Raw genomic sequence first — 23,761 nt, 5'->3', positions numbered from 1 at the left:
CAGAAACCGTGCAACCTTGTGGCTTCTTGCGTTTAAGGAGCCGGCCAGTAGTTTCGCGGATGACGCGAGAAAGCCTCGGGTGTGCGGAGCTAACTCGCCGAGGGCGATCGACAGCCTCCATTCGCTTCCCCACATTCCTCCACATGTGTCGTCGTTGGACCCATTCGCGCGCTTGCGCGGTTACGTCGAGCCACACGCTGCTCCCACAATTCCGCTCCGGCCGGGTGTCGGAGTCCCCGCAGCGGGAGCGCCGTACCTAGCTGCGTTACTTGGCTTCCTGCTTTCGCAACCACAACTCTCTGCCGTCTTTCGTGGCTCTCGTCTTTGCTTTCGTGTCTTCTCTCTGTGATTGATCCCTCCGTACCTCTTCGATCATGTCCGGCGCGCTGCTGCGGCTACAGAACCTCGCTGCGCAGCTCTTCCCCTCATCTCCCACTGCCTCGGCTAAGGGCAGCAGCTCCAGCCATGCAACCACCAACGTGCAGGAGTACACCCACCGCTACAACTTCCACACGCTCTCGCCTACCAGCTTCTTGCCGCGTGCGGCGGCTATAGAACCAAATGTACCGCTGCATTTTCCTACATTCCCTTCAAGTGCTCCACAATCAACGGCCCTCAACGGCCCCGTAGCTACCTACAGCGACAGCTGTACTTGCGAGTCAGCTTGAATTTTGAGCACCCTCCGTACATACGCGTTTCTACGGGTGCCTTTAGGCTAACGCAATCGCCATGGAATTGTAGGCAGAAGCGATCCATCACGTCACAGCCAACGGCCGCACCTTGAGGCGTACGTACGAAGAGGCGGCAGATCGCGCCCGCGGACTGGCGTATTTTCTGAAGAAGCACGCCTACAAGCGTGTCGGGATTCTTGCGCCCAATACCCCAGCTTTCCTTGAGAGTGTATTCGGCATCGCCGCGGCCGGTGCAGTCAATATCGGTACGTGCAATACAAGATTGGTGAGAGGTCGTGTTCAGAGCGCGGTGCAGGGACGCTCGCGCTCGTGGAGGAGAATTGGGGGTGGCTGGGCTTCTGCTGTGCAGCTGCGACAGAGTCAATGTTTCAGCTGCCCCATTGCCTCAATGCAACGACACTTGATTTGTATCTCGGGGAGAGAACGACACGTGGCTGACTTGGACCGACCTAATAACAGCCGTCAACTACCGTCTTAAATCCGAGGACATATCCTACATCTTCCAGCACTCGGGCGCGGATATCATCATCGTCGACGCCGAATTCACGTCACTGCTCGACGGCTACCGTGCCACCAGTCCCTCAGTTCCAATTCTTGTAGACACGGACACCGATGCCACCGAGGGCGAGCTGAGCGGGCCTTTCGACGAAGCCGTGCTTGAGGGGCTGCAATACGACAAGCAGCAGGGCAGCAACGGCTGGACTGGCTTAGAGGCGCAGGCGGCCCATGAGGACGACGTCATTGCCTTGGCATATACGAGCGGGACGACGGCCCGACCCAAAGGGGTCGAGTTCACGCATCGGGGCGCATATTTGGCAGCGATAGGCAATGTAGTGGAAAGCGGTTTGAACTTCCATGACGGCAGATGCGGCTATTTGTGGACGCTGCCTCTGTTTCATGCCTGCGGTAGGCCAAATTTCCCTACGCCCGATTTTCCTTGAACTGCAGCAAAACCACTCGGCTGCAGGCTACCAGAATGCACTTGCAGTTAGCGTATGAGAATGCTTGGCTGAAACTCGACAGGCTGGACGTTCCCATGGGCAGTTACGGCGGTGCGCGGAACCCATTACTGCCTCCGAAAAGTGGACTATCCCCAGATTTGGCGGTTGCTGAAAGGGGGAAAGATTACCCACTTTAATGCGGCGCCCACGGTTAACACGCTATTGTGTGCCGCGGAAGAGGCAGAACGCCTTCCTCAACCAGTCAGGGTGACCGTGGCTGCTAGCCCGCCAACCGCGCATCTTTTTGAGACCATGATGGACTTGAACCTTCATCCTGTGCACGTCTACGGAATGACTGAGACGTACGGGCCTATTACGAAGGGCTACCATATGCCTGAATGGGAGGCGCTGCCTTTGAAAGAAAAGTACGCAAGGATGGCGCGGCAGGGCCATGCTTTCGTAACGAGCCTTCCTATCCGCGTGATCAAGACGGAGCTTCCAGAGGGCCAGATCGTCGACGTGGAGAAGAACGGAACGGAAATCGGAGAAATCGTATTCACCGGAAATATCTGCTCCAAGGGTTACTACAACGACCCGGAAGCCACCAGGAAGCTGTTCGCTGGCGGTGTGCTGCACTCCGGAGACCTGGCGGTATGGCATCCTGACGGCGCGCTCCAGATTCTAGACAGGGCAAAGGACATTATCATCAGCGGTGAGTTTTCGGTGTTTGGTTGGGATGCTTGGCGTCGGGATCAATTTTTTGGCTGACGGCGGGGCGACTAGGTGGCGAAAATATTTCCTCTGTGGCCTTGGAGGGCATGCTCGTGACTCATCCGGACGTCTTGGAGGCAGGCGTCGTGGCGGTCGCAGACTCGCACTGGGGCGAGAGGCCAAAAGCGTTCATCACCGTCAAGCAGGGCAAGGCGCTGAAAGGCGAAGACCTCATCGCGTGGGCGAAGAACAACAGCGCAATCAGCAAATTCATGGTGCCGCGCGAGGTCGAGGTGGTGGAGGAGCTGCCGAAGACATCGACGGGGAAAGTGAAGAAGAACGTGTTGCGGGAGTGGGCGAAAGGAGCGGATAGATCGCCGGCGAGGTGACGAAGAGATGGCGAAGCTTTGATGCGCCGCGGCTGAGTGGATGCGCAGGGCGTTCCCGGGGTAGACACTAGAAGATAGGCTCCCGGTCAGACTAGACAAGGCTGAGACTGATGACAGCTGTCCTTTACGGCGAGTGCTGTTGCCTGGGCGCCGAGTGCGCTGTGAAAGAAAAAAATAAAATCAGATAAAATCAGGAGAAGAGCGAGCAGCGTGCTGGGGAGACTGAGACGGCGCAGTGCGCGGCGATGCAGCGATCTCCTGCGCATCCGCAAATTGAGCGCGCACCCCGGCACGGCCTTAGGCCGGGCGTGGTCGCGGCCAGGGTCGCTGCCGCCAGACGGGCGGCGTGGCAGCGTCAGCGCGCGTGGCCGCCTCACGCAGCCCGCGCGGTGCAGCGCAGCCAGGCAGCGGCGGCGGCAGAGGTCGAGCCGGAGGCAGCATTCTTCAGACAGAACGCGGGTGCAGCGCAACCAGACGCGCGCAGCGGCGGCCACTCACATGGAGTCGTTGGAGTCAAAGCCGATGGCAGAGTGCTGATCTTGGGCACGTCCTGGGCTTAGCGGCGGGAGCGAGAGCAGCTAGTCCCGTCTGGGCCTAGCGCCGCCTACGCGACAAGGGCCGTTTCTCACGAGCGCGCAAATACTTAATTACGACCGCGCGCCCGCCAGAGCGAATGTCACCACCGCACCAACATCAGACGCCGCCCGGTTTTTCCGCCGCAGCACACCACCCAGCCCCGAGCCCGGCCCCCGCCCCCGACCCGCCCCCCGCCGATGCGCGAGATGCATGTGTAATGACCCTGCACCAGCCACCGACCTGCTTAGCGCACCACCACACCTTTTCCATCGCCGTCTTGCTGCTGCTGCGGTGGACACGACTTCGCGCTCTTAGCTAATCAATTCGAGCGTGTTGGAGCTGGCAGGAGGCGTAAACTATGGCATCCCGGTGAGTGCCCTGCAGCCAATCACATGACGATCGTCATTTCCGGCCCCCCACGGATCGCTGGACGGGCCTCTTGGCGCCCCGGGGCCCCTGAGAGAACTGTTGCGCTGACTGGTAATGGTACAGGTTGGATCGCTTAGTCACGTAGGTGCCCCCTCACCTTCGGCGCCCTGATGCGCGTGATCGCCCTTTGAGGCCGCCTGCTGACCGTGTGACACGACAGGCTTCTGGAAACGGGGAGCACGCAGCTCATCCGGAACACCGCTGCCCAGCAGCTCGCCGACATCCAGAAGCAGCACCCCGAGGAGCTCTTCAACCTCCTCACCCGAGTCATCCCGTACTTACGCTCCAAGTCATGGGACACGCGCACCGCTGCCGCGAAGGCCATTGGTGGAATTGTCGAGAATGCCGAAAAGTTTGATCCTAACGAAGAAGACGAGCCCATCGCGTCGGAGACCAACGGCCACTCGAACGGCTCTGTCAAGAAAGAGGAGGAGATTGAGCTTCCCCCGCTCTCCGATGACCAGCTGCAGCTCGAGACTTTGGACATTCCGATGATCCTCAAGAATGGAAAGCACCTTCTCGGCAGCGCCGGCCGTGAGTATGACTTCAAGTTGGCTGCTATGGATCCCGCAGAACGTCTTGCCTACCAAAAGAAAAGCCTGAAAGCCCGCCTTGGCATCGGCGGCGACTACATGGACGAGGACATCGTTACCCATGAGGATATCGCCGCGCCAGCAAATTCGAGATCGAGCATGCCGCCGCCTACGCCTGGTCTGCACAGAATCGACACGAGTGTGTCACGTCAAAACAGCATATCCTCGCCTAGTCAGAACACCGCCGTGTCCCCGAACGGCGACAACCCAGGCCAGACCCCGGTCGACGAGAACGGCCATGCACTCAGCAAGAGGCAGCTCAATGCGTTGAAGCGCAAGAACAAAATGCATCTCAAGGGTCAAGCTAACAAGGTCCGCGTCATTGATCTCGCGACACGTAGGCCAAGCCAAAGCCAAGATTATCCACAAACGCCTGCAGAGCCTCACCCAGTCAAGACGGAGGTCAAGACCGAAGAAGAAACCACTGAGAACAAAGTCAACGACTACTTCTCCCTAGAGCGTCACGGTGACGATGACGACTCCAAGGTCGTGTCGGAATTCAAGGGCGCAGCCGAACCCGAGAAGCCGACGATTCAGACCGAGGAAGAGCAACAAGGTTTGGAGTGGCCCTACGATAGGCTGTGTGAGATCCTGACCGTGGACCTCTTCGACCCTAACTGGGAGATCAGGCATGGTGCAGCAATGGGTCTCCGAGAAGTTGTCCGAGTGCATGGAGCAGGCGCTGGAAGGCAGCATGGAAAGAACCGGAGGCAAAACGACCTTCAGAACCAAAGATGGCTTGATGACATGTCATGTCGGATCTGCTGTGTCTTCATGCTAGACCGGTTCGGCGACTATGTGTCAGATAATGTCGTTGCACCCATCCGAGAGACTGCAGGCCAGACGCTCGGTGCGGTACTACAATACCTTTCTTCCGACCTTGTCCGGGCCGTGTACACGGTCCTCTACCGCTTGGTGATGCAAGACGAATTCAATGAGAAGCGCGTCTGGCAAGCTTGCCACGGTGGCATGATTGGCATGAGGTATTTGGTTGCCGTACGGAATGATCTACTCCTGACGGACCCCTCTCTCATGGATGGTGTGCTCAGCGCGGTCATGCGGGGCCTCGGCGATTTCGACGACGACGTCCGTGCCGTCAGTGCAGCAACGCTGATACCAGTCGCCAAGGAATTCGTCAACCTTAGGCCTGCTGCCCTTAACCAACTCATCGGCATCGTCTGGGACTGCTTGTCGAACCTCAGCGATGACCTTAGCGCCAGTACAGGTTCAGTCATGGACCTCCTCGCGAAGCTCTGTAGCTTCACCGAAGTCCTAGACGCCATGAAACTCAACGCCGCCAAGGACCCCGAACAGTCATTCACCCATCTAGTACCTCGCCTCTTCCCCTTCTTGCGCCACACAATCACTAGTGTGCGCTCCGCTGTCCTGCGCGCTCTTCTCACCTTCCTTGACATCGAGGGGGAGGGTACTAAGGGCTGGATCAACGGCAAAGCTCTTCGACTCATCTACCAGAACTTACTTGTTGAGCGCAATGAACAGGTTCTGAAACTTTCCCTCCAGGTTTGGAACAAGCATCTTGAGGTTCTTTCAACAGCAGGCCCAGATGCATTTGCCAACGAGTTCCAACCGCACATTGATCCTTTGGTCACTCTGACTATCCATCCCATCGGTGTTTCTCGCCACCCTATACCCATGGACCCTACTCTCTTCATCCGACCCTCTGGACAGTCCTACGCACCCAACGGCCATGCGACAAGAAGGGTCTCTCCCGTGTCGGCACCCGCATCCGAGGGCCAGCCAAAGAAGCGCCGCAGAGTGGAAAAACACAAGGAGAAAGACACTCCCCCGCCATCGGCACACAACATCGACTCACCCATGATGGAGGGCGATGTGGATCTCGTTGGCGCAGACACCTTGGTCCGCTCCAAGATCTTCGCAGCCCAGGCACTGGGTAAAGCTATGGCTTTGTGGCCTGAATCATCACGACAAGGAGTCTTTGGCCCTAGGCTGTTGCCCCACTTGCGCTCAGCCTACTCTACTTCGCAGCTTACTACATGCATGATCAGCGAGGAGTTTGCGAGGGCCTCTGGAGTCGAGAAAGACGAGCTATCTCGAGACCTTATCAAGGCTCTTCGGCCGATGGTTGAGGACGAGAGGCCCGTCTGCTATGGGGACCTCACAAGCTACCTGACAATAGTACGCGCGCAGTGTCAGTCTCTTCTCAACACTTTTCGCGATCTCGGCCATGTGGCTCCTGCAAAGCTGCCTCAGCTGGCTGTCATAGTACAGGGCGAGCCGGACGCTAGTCAATACGCTTTCTCTATCGCGGATGGGGAGAAGATTGTTGGGCCCGACTTTGACAGGCTCAAGAAGTCTTTGACGCCGGCCAGCCGCGTCGCCGCGACCCAGCCACTGGTTGCTGCTCAGCAAGACGTCCAATACGCCATCGACGAGGCCAAGGCCGTGAAGCAAGAAAGAGACATTCGCATCAAGGCTGCTTCAGCTGCGGCGATCGTCGCATTCCGGGACATTCCGAAGAAACCGGCGCTGACCATCAAGGGTATGATGGACAGCGTCAAGAACGAAGAGAATCAAGAACTGCAGAAGCGGTCTGCAGCCGCCGTTGCAGTCCTCGTTGATCACGTTGCTGCCAGCGGCAAGCGCGTTGTTGTCGAGAAGGTCGTCGGAAACCTCGTCAAGTTTTGCTGTATGGAGACTGCCGAGACTCCCGAGTTCCACGTTAATGCCGACGTGGAAGTTGGTATCCTCTCCCTCAAGAAAGAGGAAGATATCAGGGACCATCCTGACGCGGCCAAGTTTGAAAGGGAGGCTAAGGCAGCTCGCATCACCAGGCGCGGTGCAAAGGAAGCCCTAGAGCAAATGGTCGTCAACTTTGGCAGCCAGCTGTTCGAGAGGATCCCCATCCTTCGCACTCTCATCGAAGAACCTATCAAGCAGGCGTTCACGGCTGACGAGCTGCCAAGCGACATTAGGGATCCCGACAACGTTCTCGGACAAGAGGTTGTCGACGGTCTCTCCACACTGCGCGCATTGGTCGGCAGGTTCCACACCGACCTGCACGCCTTTGTTCTCGATTTGCTTCCGCTCATCGCAAGAGCACTGCAATCAAAGCTTTCGGTCCTTCGCTACGCTGCAGCAAAATGTTTCGCAACCATTTGCAGCGTCATGACGGTTCAGGGCATCACCATGCTTGTTGAGAAGGTTATGCCGTCGATCAGCAATCCGGTTGACGTTCATTGCCGGCAAGGAGTCATCGAGTGCATCTACCATCTCATTCATGTCATGGAGGATGGAATTCTGCCGTACGTCATTTTCCTCATCGTCCCTGTCCTGGGCCGTATGAGCGATTCTGACAACGACGTCCGTCTGATCGCAACGACGACATTCGCCACCCTTGTCAAGCTTGTGCCCCTTGAAGCCGGCATACCTGACCCGCCAGGCCTTTCGCAGGAGCTTTTGAAGGGTAGAGATCGTGAGCGGAAGTTCATCGCTCAGATGCTTGATGCGAAGAAGGTCGAGCCGTTCGAGATCCCAGTCGCGATCAAGGCAGAGCTTCGCTCCTACCAGCAGGATGGCGTCAACTGGCTTGCTTTCCTCAACCGCTACCATCTGCACGGTATTCTTTGCGACGACATGGGTCTCGGAAAGACCTTGCAAACTATTTGCATCGTTGCAAGCGACCACCACAATCGCGAAGAGGAGTACAGGAAGACAGAATCGCCTGATGCACGTCGTCTACCATCGCTGATTGTCTGCCCGCCTACTCTTTCCGGTCATTGGCAGCAGGAAATCCGCACCTACGCCCCGTTCTTGAACCCCGTCGCCTACGTGGGCCCGCCTGCAGAGCGTGCCAAGGTCCGTAGCGAGCTTGCCGAGGCCGACATTGTCATCACTTCTTACGATATCTGCCGTAATGATATCGAGGTGTTGGCGCCTCTGAACTGGAACTACTGCGTTCTTGACGAAGGACACCTGATCAAGAACAGTAAGACGAAGACCACCTACGCTGTCAAGCGCCTCATCTCCAATCACCGTCTTATCCTTACCGGCACGCCCATCCAGAACAATGTCCTGGAGCTCTGGTCTTTGTTTGACTTCCTCATGCCTGGTTTCCTCGGTACGGAGAAGGTTTTCCAAGATCGATTTGCCAAGCCCATTGCGGCTTCGCGCTTTTCCAAGTCATCGTCCAAGGAGCAGGAGGCCGGTGCTCTGGCAATCGAGGCTTTGCACAAGCAGGTTTTGCCATTCCTGCTACGTCGTCTCAAGGAGGAGGTTCTGGATGACCTCCCGCCCAAGATTCTGCAAAACTACTACTGCGATCTGTCTGACTTGCAACGGAAGCTTTTCGAAGACTTCTCGAAGAAGGAGGGCAGGACCATCGCCGAAAAGGCCACGAGCAGTGACAAGGAAAGCAAGCAGCACATCTTCCAGGCCCTGCAGTACATGCGCAAGCTATGCAACTCTCCGGCGCTTGTCATGAAGCCGGAGCACAAGGGCTACCAGGATGTCCAGGGTTACCTTTCCAAGAGCGGCAGCAGCCTTGCCGACCCTGCCCATGCGCCCAAGCTCAATGCACTCCGCGATCTTCTCTTGGACTGCGGTATCGGAACCACGCCGTCGGAAGGCGCAGGCCATGGCGATATTCCTAACGCTGCCGAGGCTGTTTCCCCTCATCGCGCTCTCATCTTCTGTCAGATGAAGGAGATGCTAGACATGGTTCAGGACACCGTGCTTAAGAAGATGCTGCCCTCGGTACAGTTCATGCGCCTTGACGGTGGTGTCGAAGCGAGCCGTCGCCAGGAGATTGTCAACAAATTCAACTCGGATCCCAGTTACGACGTTCTGTTGCTGACGACCAGCGTTGGTGGTCTGGGCCTGAACCTTACTGGTGCCGACACGGTCATTTTCGTGGAACATGACTGGAACCCGCAAAAGGATATGCAAGCCATGGATCGCGCCCACCGTATCGGTCAGAAGAAGGTCGTCAATGTCTACCGCATCGTCACTCGCGGTACTCTCGAAGAGAAGATTCTGAGCCTCCAGCGCTTCAAGATCGACGTTGCCAGCACAGTGGTCAATCAGCAGAATGCCGGATTGGGCACCATGGAAACAGATCAGATTCTCGACCTCTTCAATTTATCGACGGATGGCGCAGACATGGCCAACCCGGGTGGCGCGAACAATGATACCATCCACGAAGACGATGCCGTTGACGCGACCGGCGAAGTCAGAGAGAAGGGCAAGAAGGGCTTCTTGGATGAGCTGGGCGAGCTTTGGGATGAACGCCAATACCAGGAGGAATTCGATTTGGACAACTTCCTGGCGACGATGAAGGGTTGATGTATTTCACCTGGCTTCAAGCGAAGCTATTCCGGGCTCTGTATGAGTAGTAGGGTGTTCATAGCGCTGCCTTCTTGTTACGATAGGGCTTTTCTTATCCTCTTTCTCTGCGGTTAGACTTATTGGGCATTCTTCCTCTATGTCAAAACTCTTTCGCTTCTTTTCTTCCAGTGACTTGGGAAACCTTGGGGCGAAAACGGAAAGGGCCATAGTGGTGGGCGTAATCGGGAAAGACGATGGCCTCTTATTTCTCTTCTCTTGAATGTCTTCACTTGAGTATGGAGGGCGTGTGATTGAGGGGAAGGAGCCCACAAATTCTTTTCTTTTCCGGGGTAGTATTGACGGAGCTATCGGGATACTGGGCGAAGTGCCCAGAGTAAGGGCGAAGGGTCGCCGATTAAAATGATGAAGCAAGCGTCAGTCAGTCATGCATGGGAATAAAGGGAAAATGGGAAACGGGCAATACGGTTCACAGCAGAGGAAAGGTAGTTACGACCGGGTCTCCATGCCTTGATACAATCATGGCCCATGGATCCGAATTCTATTGTACAACAATGAAAATCATTCAACCCCCTCTTTCAAAGGTCATTTGCACCTTTCTGCGATAGGAATGGATTGTGCCTCTTTCCCGGTGTATCGTCTCGAGAATAACATGCTATTGGTGGATGCGGAAGTACTTCAGAGATGGCCAGTCCGGATATCTTGGTCGTTGTGGGACTGCAACTTGAATGCTCAGGACGTAACGATTGCCTTTTGGATATTGAGGCTACGGAAAGGTAGATGGAAGGGAGCAACAGTTGCGACCAGCCGCCTGAACCCCTTTGCGCGTTCACTCAACTTGGCAGCTAACAGCAGCTACTACTCGGCGAGCATGACATCTGGATATCAAATCCCTCTTGCACCCTTTCGACAACAACGACAACGATACCGTACAGGAAGATTATAGTGCTCTCAATCGCAACGGGCGGGGCTCAAGAGATGGGAAGAATGTGCGTATCACCCCACTCCCATCAACTCATGACGAAATAATCTGACCGGTGTTTGACGGCGGGACAAATGGACATCAATAGCGACCATTGATGCTGCGCTTATTTCTCATGATGAGACAGGACTGCAGGCACCACGCAGAAACGTCGGATTGTTCGCGTACACTCCTACCTGCCCTAACAACCCCTCGCGTATCTCTCGTGCCCCTTTGCACGTGGCTGCGACTTCATCCGGTCGTGTTTTCTCCCCGTGGGCAGGGATGAAGGTGGTCTGCGCGTCATCCGACGGACCTGGTTGGTACGTTGGCGTCATTGCATGAACTTGGAAAGATGGGGGAAAACCAAGAAACAACCCCGTCATCAGGCATGGGTGCAGCGGTGACGAGAAACTGAAAGGTTGAAAACACAAGCTTATTGCCATTCCCTCACGTCATCCATTTCACCGGTCACCCAGCGAAAAGATGTTACCGTCATTGGAATTGAGGAGCGGGTGCACTTTGTTGAGTGGGCATTGTCTTCATTGCCTTGAAACATCAAAACTCAAGGCTGCTGGGCTACTAGAGACATGGAAAGTTTCCCTTAAAAAGCCGCTTATTACTCCTTAGCACGGTGGGAATAAGGCAAGAAAGTCAAGGAGCAAGGCGGGATTTACCATAGAAAAAAAATCACATGATAAACCGAAAACGGATAACACACACTTTGCAAAAGGTCTCGTACATTGCCTGTCTGTCCATTTTTTGATTGAATACACCTCGTAGCTCCTCTCAGCAAGAGAAGACGAGCCCTCGATGTCCATCATAGTTGCAATATTGTGAAAAGGCTTGATATGATGCCAGCAGCCCGAAGTTAGCCTAGCATAGAGTAGTGAATCCAGTTTCAGTCCGATCCGATCATGTTGGGATCAGGATACGCCGAGTGTTCGATGGTCGGCTCGTTTATGCGCCCAAGCTGGGGAAAGCGCTGGTGTCCTGGAGGTTGACGCGAGTACCACCACGGGCGGCACCACCACGCTCACCACCGCGGCCACCGCGGCCGCCACGGCCACGGCCTTCACCGCGGAAGCCACCCTCACGGGGACCACCACGGCCACCGCCACGGGGGCCACCACGGCCGCCACGGAAACCGCCGCGCTCCTCACCACGGCCATAGATGTCACCGAGGTCGAGGTTGTTCTTCTCCTTCTTGCTCCTTTCGCGGCCCTTCTTGCCACCGTCACCGACGAAGAAAACCTCTTCCTCGACGTGCTCGATGGGCTTGCCCTCGGGGAACTTCTTGGCGGCGCCCTCGTTAGGCTTGCGGACGTCGACGTTGCCGCCGAGAGCAGCCTTCTTCTCCATGATCTCAGCGAGGTAGTCGTCGTAGCTCTTGACCTTCTCCTCCTCAGCGGCCTCAGCGGCCTCAGCCTCGGCAGCGTCGCCAGCGGCGGCATCCTCCTCCTGCTTGGCAATGGCCTCACCGGCCTGCTCGTCGGCAAGTTCCTTGTTGCCATCCTCACCGCCCCAGCCGTGCTGGACCTGCTTGGGGTGATCGCTGCAATCGGGTTAGAGCTCATGTCATCAGATGTAGTTGGATAATTGGCTTTCTTACGAGACACCAGTGCGGCTCTGGCGATCGCCGCGGGCACCGCCACGGCCACCGCGTCCACCACGCTGCTCGCCTGCGTTCAGTTAGACCTGAGACAATAAGTGTCATGTGCGCAACTCACCTCTCAGGCGGTTGGGGTGGCGATCCTGGCGAAGGCCATCCTCGGTCGGCTTGCCACGGTTGTTGGCGCTGCCAGCGTTGCGGTCGCGGAAAGCTGCGGGGTATGCGTCAGCCGCGGTTCACGTCAATTGCGAAGGCTGCGGCCGTCTGCGCTCGATGCACGCTGTGATCTGGACGGGAGCTTCGCTATTTTCTGCGTTCTTACCTCCCTCGCTGCCGCCGAACTGCTGGCGGCCACCGCGGGGAGCGGGGGCGCGAGCGTCCTTGAGCGGGGCCTCGGCGCCAGCATTGCGCTTGCCGGCGCGGGCAGCGGGCTTGTCAATGGCCTTGGTAGGCGGCTCAGGCTGTCTCCTCTCGGGGTCGAGCTCCGGGTCATTGCCTAGCGAAAACTGTGAGATGAAAGTTGCGGACGCGTTTGCGGGGTCGCAAGTGAGTTACCCAGGAGCTCGTAGAGGTTCTGCAGGCGGCGCCAGTTAGCAAAAATCGAGCATTGACGGACGCAGAAGCTGCGGATTTCGGGCTGCAGGCCTGGGGGGGACGCAGCGATGGCGGGACTGACCTTGGATGCGATGCTGCCAGACATGGCGATGAAGAAAGCGCCTTTCGCGCTTGTCCTTCTAGGAACGCACTCTGGTCGGGATCTGGAGAAAAGTGCGAGAGTCGGACCCCGGGAGCAAAGGATCTGGACTCTCCGTCTGATGTCGCGGGTGCGAGGACGTGTATGGGCGGTCGAGGACGATGGGTGGTGTCGTCGAGCCGGGACGTGGTTGGACGTTGACGAAATTATCTCATTGTGGTCGGGCCAAGCCTAAGCGAGCGGAACAAGACGCCAGACCAGACTGCAGACGGCCTTCGCAGCAGCACCGCACCCCCATTCTCGCCGAAACGCGCACTTTTCACGGCTTGCACAGCACCAATTGGGACAGCAATGCATTCCTCGCTCTGCCGCCAGCCGCATGACGCAGCGAGCCGGCAGCCTGTCTTTGGAATAGCTACGTATGTACATCGGGGCGAGCCGGCGCATCAGGACGATCCCAAGCCGTGGTTCCTGCACTTCCTGCGCGCTTGCGCCGTGTACAACTGCTCGGCTGACTGTCCCCGATCAACTGACTGTACATTCGCCCCAGAGCCCGTCTCACGACGCCTCTGGATGCCCAATTTTCCCTTTTCCTTGGCCCTGACCCTGGCCCGCAAAAACGCCCGCTACATTACAAGTGGTACTTTTGGTCCAAAATATGTCTCGTCAACTCGTGCATCCGAAGCGAAGAGCGCCATTGCGTCTGTACATTCATCCCGTCTGGTACGAGAACTGCGTCGGGAAGTGCATGCTGGCCGAGAGTCCGAATGGGTCGGCATCGAGAATCGGATCGTAAGGGTCGAAGCCGTGATTTATGTTTCCCGACACCGCATAGCCACTGTGCTGGCCATCCGTCGGCTGCAGCGCCTGTGGCGACGTGTATTGGTCCTGGCCCTGGAATTGTTGTGGCGCCATCTGCCCAGCCCCTTGTCCTTGGATCTGCGGTGTGCCCTGTGGCTGCATGTTGGGCGGGAACTGCGGCGGGTATGGTGCGGTGGAGGCGGAGTGTTCGCTGGCGTCTCGGTCGTCGATCATGTCGGCTTGCGCATCGTATTCCTGTTCTATATGCACGGAGGTCAATCTAGGACGAACAGAGCTCTATGCCTAAGGGCATGTATCAGGGAGCGGGACAACTTGCCGAGCTGGTCCATGTGGCTTTGGAACGGTGACGGGTAGAAGGCGGACGGCCCGTTTCCATTGCCCGAAATACCGTTCCCTGCTGCGCTGTTGACCGACGACGCGCTGGGCAGGCCGCTGCCCACCGAGAATTGCGTGTTCAGAGACGAGGGACGTTGGGGCGGAAGCGGGTTGTACTGTGACCTAGTGGGCTGTGGACGTAATTGCTGCTGCTGCTGTGGTTGTGGCTGTTGGGGAGGCTGCTGCTGCTGCTGCTGCTGCTGCTGCGACTGAGACACTGGCCCAATATTGGGTGAAATGGTAGGAATGAAATTCGGCGACTTCGTGGCAGAAGTCGACGGGGAAGACATGTGAGAAGCAGGAGTAGGCTGTGAATGCGGTGAATGGTTTGGCACTGAACCATCGGGTTGGGCGAGCGGCGAGCCCTGCACGCCTTCAACCTTCTGGGGGAAGCCTGCAAAAGAGCGACGCGCCTGCTGGTGCCGGTTCATAATGGCCCTTTGCATTGGCGGTTGCACGGCGGATCCTGGGGGCGGCACGCGGGTAGGACCCAAGTGCGGGCTGCCCGTCTTTGCACGGAGCTCGGCCTGGACATCAATGCCTGCGGGGTATTGGGTATCAGACTCGGTGTAGCTATGGAAGCACCCAGGTGGGCGTACCTTTCTCCAGCAGGATCCGCTCCAGCAGGGAGTTCTTATACCTAAGCATCAGGCATTCATCTGCAGCACTGCGATGGTTCTGCTGCAGGGTCTGCAGCGTCTCCTCATGATGCTTGATGGTGCTCTCCAATTGCTTGATATACTCGGTGCGGCGCTCGCGGAAGGCAGCCTGGGCCTGGCGATTGCGCTGCTTGCGTTCCTCAGACGTGGCATAGATCTTGCGACGCTTAGTTAGCACCGGTGGGCGAGACATTGCGCGGGGTGCAAAGTATGTGCACGAGTGGTGGAGAGCTCACAGGTTTACGACCACCCTTGCGCTTCTGCTGCTGCTGGGGCTGCTCCTGGGCGCTATATGACTCCGCCTCGGGCTCGGGGGTGGTCGCGATAGAGCTGGCCGAGCCATCCCTCGACGGCTCCTCCGACTTGCCTACTGCGGCAGGCGTATCTTTGGCGGTGTTGTTATCGCCCATCTGCGCCCTGGGCCAGTCAGGCGGCGGGACAGACGCGACAGTCGGGGGGGCACGCGCGCTTCTGCGCCGATTCGGGCGATCCGGGGCGCTTGACGTGAGTCTGTTTGTCGGGGCGTTTGATAATGTTGATAATAGAAAGATAACCTCGCGTTGACGGTGGATGGGCGGGCAAAGTTGGCGTGAGGTAAGACGTTGGGTAATGGAAACAGAGCGGACCAGAGGGAGCAGGCCCGGGGGATTTCAAAGTCTTTGGAGGCCAAGATGCGACGTCGGAGCCCGCCCGCAGACTTTTTCACCAGAGCGCCGCCGCCCGCCTTCTTGCGTCGGGCCGCGCGCTGCCTCCCCGAGCGCGCCGCCGACCTCAAAGTCCGCCCGCCGCGCCGCTGCGAGGCCTGGAGAGCAGCGCCCATCGCTGTGGCCTGCCCCTCGCCCGCCAGGCCTCCCGCGCCGCCCAATCAGCGCCATCGACCCCGACCCGCACCGCGCCGCGGCCCCTGCCCGCCTGAGCTGCCACGCACCGCGCCCGTTTCCTCAGCCTCCAGCCTGCCCTCCGCGCTGCCTGACGACGGCGATTCGAGCCAACTGCTGCAGCTGCAGCACGCCTGTCCACGACCCGAGCCCGCGTGCAGCCTGCCATGCTCACCACTCAGCGCCCGTGGCGTCTGCGCCCGCCGGGATTCCTTTGCTGAGAGCGGCCAAGCGCCCACGTGCACGTCCGCTTTCTCCTCGGAGCTCGCCAGCGCTGCGCAGTGGAGCAGCTCCATGCGCTCGCTCAAGAAGAGAGCCTTCCCTCGCGCCCGCCCGCCGCTCTTCTCCCAGCGCAGCCCGGCTGCTGACGTCTTCTGCTGCGAACGCGCGTTGCAGCGCGAGTCGGCTGCACCCCACACTCTCCGCGGCGGGTGACCTTTGGCGATGGCTCGGGCGAGGCAGGCGGGTCTGTGTTGGCCGCCCGTGACGCCAGCGAACGCCTGCTGCCCATCCCTGACCTCTGGCCTGGCCTCTCTGCGCACGTTTTGCATCAGCCTGTCGGTGGCTCGAGTCCGTATGCTGGGTCACCTGCTCTCGGCTGTACCCCGCCCAGCCCGAGAGAGCCTTCAGCGTCGTCGGCTGGTGGTGACGGAGGGGGCATAGCCTGGCGTGATGTACCTGTGCGCCATGCCAATTGCAGCGCGCGTGCTCTCCATCCTTCCGCTTCATCGCCAGTGTTGCCGCACCACTGTTCCCCCTAATGCCTGGGACGCAGAGCCGGTCGGTTTGGAAGACGTGGCAGCCGGTATTGGGTGCGCGTGATGGTAGGGCATGATGCTATGACGCCGCTCGCAATTCCACCAGTTTGCGGGACCCGATCTCCGACACGACTAGACGCGGCCTCGATCCCAGGACGTCTGACTGTGCCGCCTTCGTTCCCTGGAGACGGAGGGCCTGAACCGCAGTTCGTAGATCTACCACTTGCATCTCCGCGTCTCCTGCCCACCACTTACGCCGAGGCGAGCAGCAGCAGCAATTTATTGCCACCATATCACCGTTCCGGGTGGCTACTGATACTGTTATAGGCGTCCGATCATCGTAGCATTGGATATACAACCGTCCCACACACAGCATATCGTTTCAAGACGTCGAGCGCTCCTGATGTTAGAAGTATGCGTGGCACCTATTGGACCAAAAGCTATGGGCTTATCCACCAATTACAGTAAATCGAAGTAGAGGCGTACACGCACCTATCGAGATGCAGTTGATTCACTCAGATTCTGGGTACGCCGACAACAAGCGTGAGCTGAAGATAAGCTGCAGGGTATCTTGTGGCCTGGCTTAACCTTGCACTCAGCCCCAAGAGCACCGGGCCAATGAAATTCGGAGACCCAACCAAGGAATTATGCCATAAATCGGGAAGCGAGTAGGATCCGCAGCACGTGCAATTCCGAGGATCTGGGAAACGTTTGGGTGGCCCGTCTTTCCTTTCCTATCGTCCAGGATCCAATTCGCAGAATGGATAGACCGCATCACACACCCGTGAACAATGCATTGGTGTCTGAGAATTGCTGTTTTGGGGATCTTGATACTGGGTCTGGGGTTGCGGTCCAACGGTAGCTATCACCGCAGTCATGTCGCACCGGGGGATAAATCCATTTTGAGCAGCCCATGAATTTTCTGCGCATACTTCCTCCAACACTCACGCAAAGAGCAGGATGATGGTTTCAAGCCCACGCAAGCTCTCAATGGTGGGTGCTCCAAGGCGGCGCCAGCGTGGAGATTTCCATGGATGCGGTTGACTGCTTGAATGCGAGGTGGAAAGCGTATATATGCTTTCTCGGCAAGCTCTCTTTCCTGTCGCGGAGGAAAGGGCGTGGCTCTCTTTGCTGAGGCCTGCGCATCGTCATGGCTGCTGTTGCGGGAAGCCGTACCAAACGGCAAGAGCGAACACCTCAGGACCCCCGCCCGATCGGTCTATCCAGCCCTGCGGATTGACCCTCCGCTTCACAGCATTCACCTCACCGATCGACACAAGTTTGCGGGTTCAGAACTATGCAGTATACCACTTAAGCGCGTCGCGGGTTCTTCCATGCACCCAGTAACCGGCTTCCCAGATCTGCGCCTCTCCACGTCTAACACCGCCGCCAGTTGAGATCGCACCCTGTCGCTCCGGGCGTCGACTTCGCCACGGCTGGCCCGCCAACAAGCAGGCTTCATGGTATCTCACTTGACTTAGCTGGTCTGGCGCCGTGAGATGCTGAGGGCTCCAGAATCAGTTCAACCTCCTCCCGAAAAGGGGCCCCCACGTTCACTCCTCCGTCCTCAGCCTTCGTATTCAGCACTTCCGAAAAGTGCACTCCACCCGCGGCCTCGATCGGTGCAGAAGCACGAGGGGCTTGTCCCAAGAAACCCTGCTCTACAAATGAGCCAGGCACCTGCATGGTCGACTCTAACGCGTCCGCTTTCTGATATCCGCGAACTTACGGAGCCTAGCCTGCTTGAGCTGACGAACCGCAAGGCTCTGAAGTCAGAGGCTACTGAGAGTCGCGTCGTCCGCAAGTGTTCTCTAACAAGGAAAGGGTCTTTGCTCTCAAGAAAAGGCTCCCACTCTCGGAGGCCGTCTCTCAAAAGAGCCCCCTCGCCCGCGGGAAGCCAGCATTCAGACCACTGCCGTGGGCGGCCATCGCCACTTCTGACTCCAGGCAGCGACCGTTCTAGTGTCTACAGTATACCTACCGCAAACATACCGCCCAGATCCTCGTCGCGTACTCGCGAGAAGCGAGCGAACCCTATGACTTGTGGCCCCTTGCTGCCCCCACCTCCTCCGCGGGGTCTCGGCTTTACAATACCCAACCGCGGACACTCAAGGTCACCAGTACGCGAAGTTGCGGCACGCTTGGATCCAGTCTCTTCGGACGTCGTGCAGCGAATCCCTTCCAGGACATTCACCAGGGATCCTTCCGACGAAGTGGTGGAATTTCCAACACACCGTCACCCTCGTATAGCAGTGGATATCCAACTTGCAGCACCATTGTTTGTGGGAGGCGGCAGCCTCGAGGGCAATGTCCGCATCACTGTTGAGGATGCAGAGCGCCAACGCCACAAGCGAGCTCTGGCGATTGCAAGAATCTCCGTGGACCTCCTGGGAGTGGAAGAGATGTGGAACGGAAAGAGGGATATCTTTATGAATCTGGCAACGGAGTTGGTCGACTCAGACAATCCCCCACCGGAAAACATGGTGGATTCGGTGAAGCAGGTATCCCCGCTAGATCCGTTTTGGCTTCTGCATCCCTCCACCACAACGATGCCATTCAGCATCAGCCTACCGTTGGATGTAGGACCGCCACCATTCCAGTCAAAGGTAGCCCGCATCCGCTACGTACTATCCTGTACTCTTCTCGTACGGGACAAAGGCGTCCAGTATCTTGTTCGTACTTCACAGGGAGTCTCACTCCTGTCTGTCTACGATCGTAAGCTTCCACGAGCCAAAAATCTGGAGCTGGTACTGAAAGCAGCACAGCGGAAAAGGCCCTCATGTCTCTCCCAAGTCCGTTAACAGCTTCGGATGAGTACACGCGTCCAAGAGAAGGAGCCGTCGAGGTCATTCGAGTCACAGCTGGCCTTCATCGACAAGTTTGGGTGAGCGGAACATGCATATTTGTTGACGTGCACATCGCAAACAATAGCCGGAAAATAATCAAGAAGCTCGAGCTGCAACTGGAAAGGGATATACTATGTTACAAACATGTGAGTCCGGTCGCTCGGCCAGCTTTTTTGTCTTTTACTAACTGCCGAAAGACTGCAGCCTCGACGCTGGAGAAGTCGGCCGGTCAAGCTCGGATTTTTGACAACAACGAACGCACAGTATTCGCGAAAACCTCTATCAAGCAGGGTATGCACGGCTGGTCTGGAGTTGCACCCCATACAACTGTCACTAGAACATGTGATCTTGAGCTTCCTCGTGGGCATGCAACGGTGAAATGTGGTAAGTTTGCCTCGGTATTTCACAGTGGCTCAATGCTAACTAGATACAGGCAAGTTTTTCGAAGTCCGCTACTTTCTCAACATCGTAGTCAGCAGTGCTCACAGGTAAGTTTCTTGTTCATCCGAGGGAGTACCCAGTCTCTAATTTGTTATAGTAAACTTGTTACTGTTCAGCTCCCTATTGTCCTGATACATATGGTATGTTTGCACGCACCCCACAGCCAAGCATTCACGTCGTCTAATTGCCAGAAGAACTCACTTGATGTTGTTCCAAATTCCGTGGCTCAAGTAGCCGCTGCCATTGAAGAAAAGCGAGAGAATTCTACTGGGCGCCGAGCTCGTGCCTTATCTCGACGACCCTCGAGATCTGTCCAAGGCCGCGCGTTTGCAGCACCTCGAATGCAATCTCTTGACCGTATGCGTACCGAAGCAGAGGACCTTCGTGAGATCGGCCAGTTGCTGGAACGCTCACCACGCAAATACAAGCCAGCAACCAAACTCACTACTACCGTCCATCCAGACGGCAGCACCTCCGTTAAGAAAGAACACATAGTCAGACGGGTCCAAAGCGCTACTCCAAAGCTCACGAACAGACGTGCAGGCCGAAAACTGAGCAGCGATACCATCGGCCTGAACAGTGCCGTCGGACTGGGGTATGGCTACCACAGCAACAACAACTTGGTCGGCGGTTGCTCTAGTACCAGCGATTACGACAGTGACGACCAACTTGCCAGCGCACCTCTACAACAGCACCGCCGCGTTGCTTCCAGCCCGGGTTTCGAAACCCCGTCGAACGGCAACCGTCTGGGCCGCTTCATGGAAATGGGTAGCGTTGAAAGCATGAAGGACCGCCTCCGTCACGCGCGTTCTCGCTCCAATGAGACTACCCGCAGCCTGCGCTCTTCGTCTGCAACCCACGGTTTCGTGGCCCACCACCACCCTCCTCTCGGGCTCAAGCAGTCCACAAGTCTCCACGCACATAGCGGCTCCGCCCGCTCCCATTCGCGCGCCGGCAGCAACCCCACTTCGTCGGCCGGCCCGCCGCCGCTACCGCTTCCTCCACTCAGGTCGACAAGCCAGCACGGCCTCCTGCAACGGGGGTTCCGCGAAGCGGAGGTCAGCATGCCCGGAGAAGACGTCGTGGACCTGAGCACGGGTGGCTCGGGAGGCGGGTACCCCGCTCCCCCCGGTGGCGGTGGCGGCGGCGGCGCTTCGTCTACAGCATTCTTCGGAGGCATGGGATCTTCGGGTGCGGCGAGTTTCAAGGCCAGACTGGACGCTGCAAGGGACAGGCAGTGGCGGTTCCAGGGCACGGGCGGCGGCGGCCATCATAATCACCATCACCATCACCAGCATCAGCATCATGACGGGGGTAGGGCGCAACAAGGTGGTGTGACTGGTCATCATGGGAGGAAGTGGAGGGACTTGCCGGAGAGAGGTTTGGAGTGGATCCTAGGAGATAGAGAGGAGAGGGAGAAGGAGAAAGACAAAGAGAGGAGGAGGGCCATGGATAATTGGATTTGATGAGGGATGGCGGGGAGCCCTCCCGTACGTGGGTTTGGAGTAGTTGCGTGTCAGCGGCTCGGAACGGGTGGTTTGGCATTATGTCGTTCTTGGCTTCTGCTCGATACCATGGAAAGCGTCGAAATGGTTGACGGCGTTGGTCTGGCAGGGGCGCTGGCTTCGGAACTTCTCCTTTGTTTGTTGTTTCTTTCCTTTCCTAAGGTATCCGTTTTGAGATAACATTAAATCCGTCCTGTGGTGTATTCAAGAGAGTTGGACGGCTGCCCCTAGGTTTGTATATCTTTATCGAAATCAGGATTGTTGCTTCGACATAGCCTGTGACTGCAAATGCGGACTACTCTTTGTCAGCAAGAAAAGTAAGTCAGAGAAATTGAGTGATCGTGTCCGTATAGCTGCATCGTATTTTCTCCTCAACTTTCCCCGGACTTGATGGGAGGAATGGTAGTGGCGGGGGCGGTGGCGCGATGCGAAAAAAAATTATACGGTTCATAATGATCCCGGGTTCAATGCGTCCATACGGAGTACACCGGACAGTTTACTCCTTACGCGTGATGCAGGTAAGATTCAAAGGCGGCTAAGAACACACGTTGCCGTCGCCACAGACGTTCAGCTCTCTCGCCACAACGCCACACCCTGTCCCGCCACAGTGGCACCCGCGCCTCGTTGCTGACGAACGCTTGATGAGCACGACTAAGGCAAAGCTGAAAACATCTCGTAAGCGGGTGACGTCGGGCCTCTCTTCCTCTGGCTCGGTTTCTTTTCTTCCCACTTTAAATAATGCTATCGGGTTGCTTTATCTGACACCAGACACGTCATACTGCATACCTGTGCGCTGCAGGAGAAATTGGCTCTGTGCGCCTTTGCCGTGAAGCAAGTATAGCCAGACTTCGAATTCAGACAGCGCATTACATCGAAAGTGTCCGACAGAGTATCGAAGCTGGAATCGGTAAAGAGAGCAAGCAAAGGGTACAAGGCAAATCCAAATTCATGCAACTGAGACGTGGTTGGAGCCTAGTCCAACAAGCTTTATAAATGTGGTTTCGGTTTAGATTTGGTATCTATATATCCGCAATCAGGCGCTCCTCTGCGCCCCAACTTACCACTCTCGGATGCTTCCATCGGGCCCGTAAAACTCGCCGTTCGGCCACGGCGTCGACGTCTGCGCAACCTTGCGGACGAGCTCCTCGTTGATCTCGATGCCCAGGCCGGGGCCGGTCAGCGCGTCGACATAGCCGTCCTTGACAGTGAAGACGCTGGCGTCGGTGACGTAGCTGTGGATGTCGAAGTCGCCCGCCTCGGTGTTGTAGTGGATGCCCTGCGACATCTCTTGGATCACGTGGTTGGGGGTGCTGATTCCAATTTGCAGGCAGGCAGCCAGGGCGATGGGGCCCAGCGGACAGTGCGGCGCTATGGCGACTGTTGCACAGAATCGGTGAGCGGGGTTTGTTGGCGAAGTTAAAAAGGGAGGCAGGCCCGCCCTGCCTTCCGGTATGCGGAATGACTTCACTACTCACCATCGTACGCCTCGGCCATTGATGCGATCTTCCTGATCTCGGAGATGCCGCCGCAGTGGGACACGTCGGGTTGCAATATGTCGACGGATGCATCTGTAAAAAGGGTCGCCTCAGCCTCTCGATTTGGCGCCGCCTGCAGCCGGGGCCGACTATCACTCACCTTGCAGGAAACGCTTGACGTCCCACCGGTTGAACAGGCGCTCTCCGAGGGCGATTGGGCAGGTAGTCAGCTCCGAGATTTGCTTGACGCCTTCGGGGTGCTCTGACAAGAGGGGTTCCTCGATGAATAGCGGGTGGTAGGGCTCGAGGGCCTTGGCGAGCTGTTTGGCCATGGGCTTGTGCACGCGGCCGTGGAAGTCCATGGCGGCGTCCATGCCGAGCGCCTTGACCGTCTTGAGGCGCTCGACGGCCGATTCGAGCACGCGGGGCGAGTCGAGCCAGTTCATGTCCTCGGTGGCGTTCATCTTGACGGCGTGGAAGCCCTGGGCCTTGCGCGCCTTGGCCGCGCCCTCGACGTCGGTGGGCCGGTTGCCGCCGATCCAGGCGTAGACGGAGACCTTGTTGCGCACCTTGCCGCCGAGCAGCTGGTGGATTGGCTGGCCCAGTCGGCGGCCCTTCAGGTCCCAGAGCGCAATGTCGATGCCGGACAGCGCGCTCATGAAGACGGGGCCACCGCGGTAGAAGCCTGGGTTCTTGTCAGCTGGCTTCCTCACCGGGTCTCGGGGACGTACCGAGACGCCATATCAATTGCCAGATGTGTTCAATGTCGTCGGCATCGAGACCGAGAATGCGAGTCTTGAACTCGTTCAGGGTGCCTTCAATGGCCTCTGTGTGACTGCAGATTGGGTGAGCGCTCGTCTTCTTGGTGGGGCGTTTGCCATGTACACACCCCTCCAGCGTTGCTTCCCCCCAGCCAAAGTTGCCCGCATCATCGGTGATTTTGACGAACAACCACCTGGGCACCACGCGAAAATACTCTAGGTTCTTGATGGGAGCCATTCTCGATGGTTTGGGCGGTCAATGGCGATGCGGCCGTGATAAAGGCTTTGAAGTTGGCCGGAAGGCCGCAGCTCGAGCCGCAT

At 57.6% G+C, this 23,761-nt stretch overlaps 5 protein-coding genes across 5 annotated transcripts; 2 read left to right on the top strand and 3 right to left on the bottom strand.

The window, feature by feature from the left end:
- Window positions 1-1,080: 1,080 nt before the first annotated feature.
- Window positions 1,081-9,653, top strand: MOT1 (TATA-binding protein-associated factor mot1; the record flags this gene model as incomplete). Its single annotated transcript, XM_066779315.1, has 6 exons — window positions 1,081-1,099; window positions 1,152-1,598; window positions 1,872-2,345; window positions 2,417-2,696; window positions 3,802-3,819; window positions 3,899-9,653. The coding sequence occupies 6 exons, from the start codon at window positions 1,081-1,083 to the stop codon at window positions 9,651-9,653; spliced, it is 6,993 nt and encodes a 2,330-aa protein (XP_066630119.1).
- A 1,921-nt stretch (window positions 9,654-11,574) lies between these two features.
- SLS55_007899 (uncharacterized protein) lies at window positions 11,575-12,926 on the bottom strand (the record flags this gene model as incomplete). The annotated part of the gene is made up of 6 exons (XM_066779314.1): window positions 11,575-12,169; window positions 12,227-12,296; window positions 12,345-12,437; window positions 12,549-12,722; window positions 12,782-12,800; window positions 12,903-12,926. 6 exons carry the CDS (start codon window positions 12,924-12,926, stop codon window positions 11,575-11,577), a joined length of 975 nt encoding a protein of 324 aa, XP_066630118.1.
- A 705-nt stretch (window positions 12,927-13,631) lies between these two features.
- On the bottom strand, window positions 13,632-15,186 carry SLS55_007898 (uncharacterized protein; the record flags this gene model as incomplete). Its single annotated transcript, XM_066779313.1, has 4 exons — window positions 13,632-14,001; window positions 14,052-14,658; window positions 14,717-14,933; window positions 15,013-15,186. The coding sequence occupies 4 exons, from the start codon at window positions 15,184-15,186 to the stop codon at window positions 13,632-13,634; spliced, it is 1,368 nt and encodes a 455-aa protein (XP_066630117.1).
- Window positions 15,187-18,961: 3,775 nt separating this feature from the next.
- Window positions 18,962-21,165, top strand: SLS55_007897 (uncharacterized protein; the record flags this gene model as incomplete). The annotated part of the gene is made up of 4 exons (XM_066779312.1): window positions 18,962-19,127; window positions 19,463-19,549; window positions 19,692-19,746; window positions 20,007-21,165. The coding sequence occupies 4 exons, from the start codon at window positions 18,962-18,964 to the stop codon at window positions 21,163-21,165; spliced, it is 1,467 nt and encodes a 488-aa protein (XP_066630116.1).
- Window positions 21,166-22,261: 1,096 nt separating this feature from the next.
- On the bottom strand, window positions 22,262-23,678 carry SLS55_007896 (uncharacterized protein; the record flags this gene model as incomplete). The annotated part of the gene is made up of 5 exons (XM_066779311.1): window positions 22,262-22,572; window positions 22,680-22,772; window positions 22,840-23,364; window positions 23,411-23,514; window positions 23,569-23,678. 5 exons carry the CDS (start codon window positions 23,676-23,678, stop codon window positions 22,262-22,264), a joined length of 1,143 nt encoding a protein of 380 aa, XP_066630115.1.
- Between the last annotated feature and the right edge of the window lie 83 nt (window positions 23,679-23,761).

Source organism: Diplodia seriata (genome assembly GCF_021436955.1).
Source record: "Diplodia seriata strain FDS-637 chromosome Unknown scaffold_8, whole genome shotgun sequence".
NCBI classification, from domain to species: domain Eukaryota; kingdom Fungi; phylum Ascomycota; class Dothideomycetes; order Botryosphaeriales; family Botryosphaeriaceae; genus Diplodia; species Diplodia seriata.
This window is presented reverse-complemented; position numbering and strand designations above follow the sequence as displayed.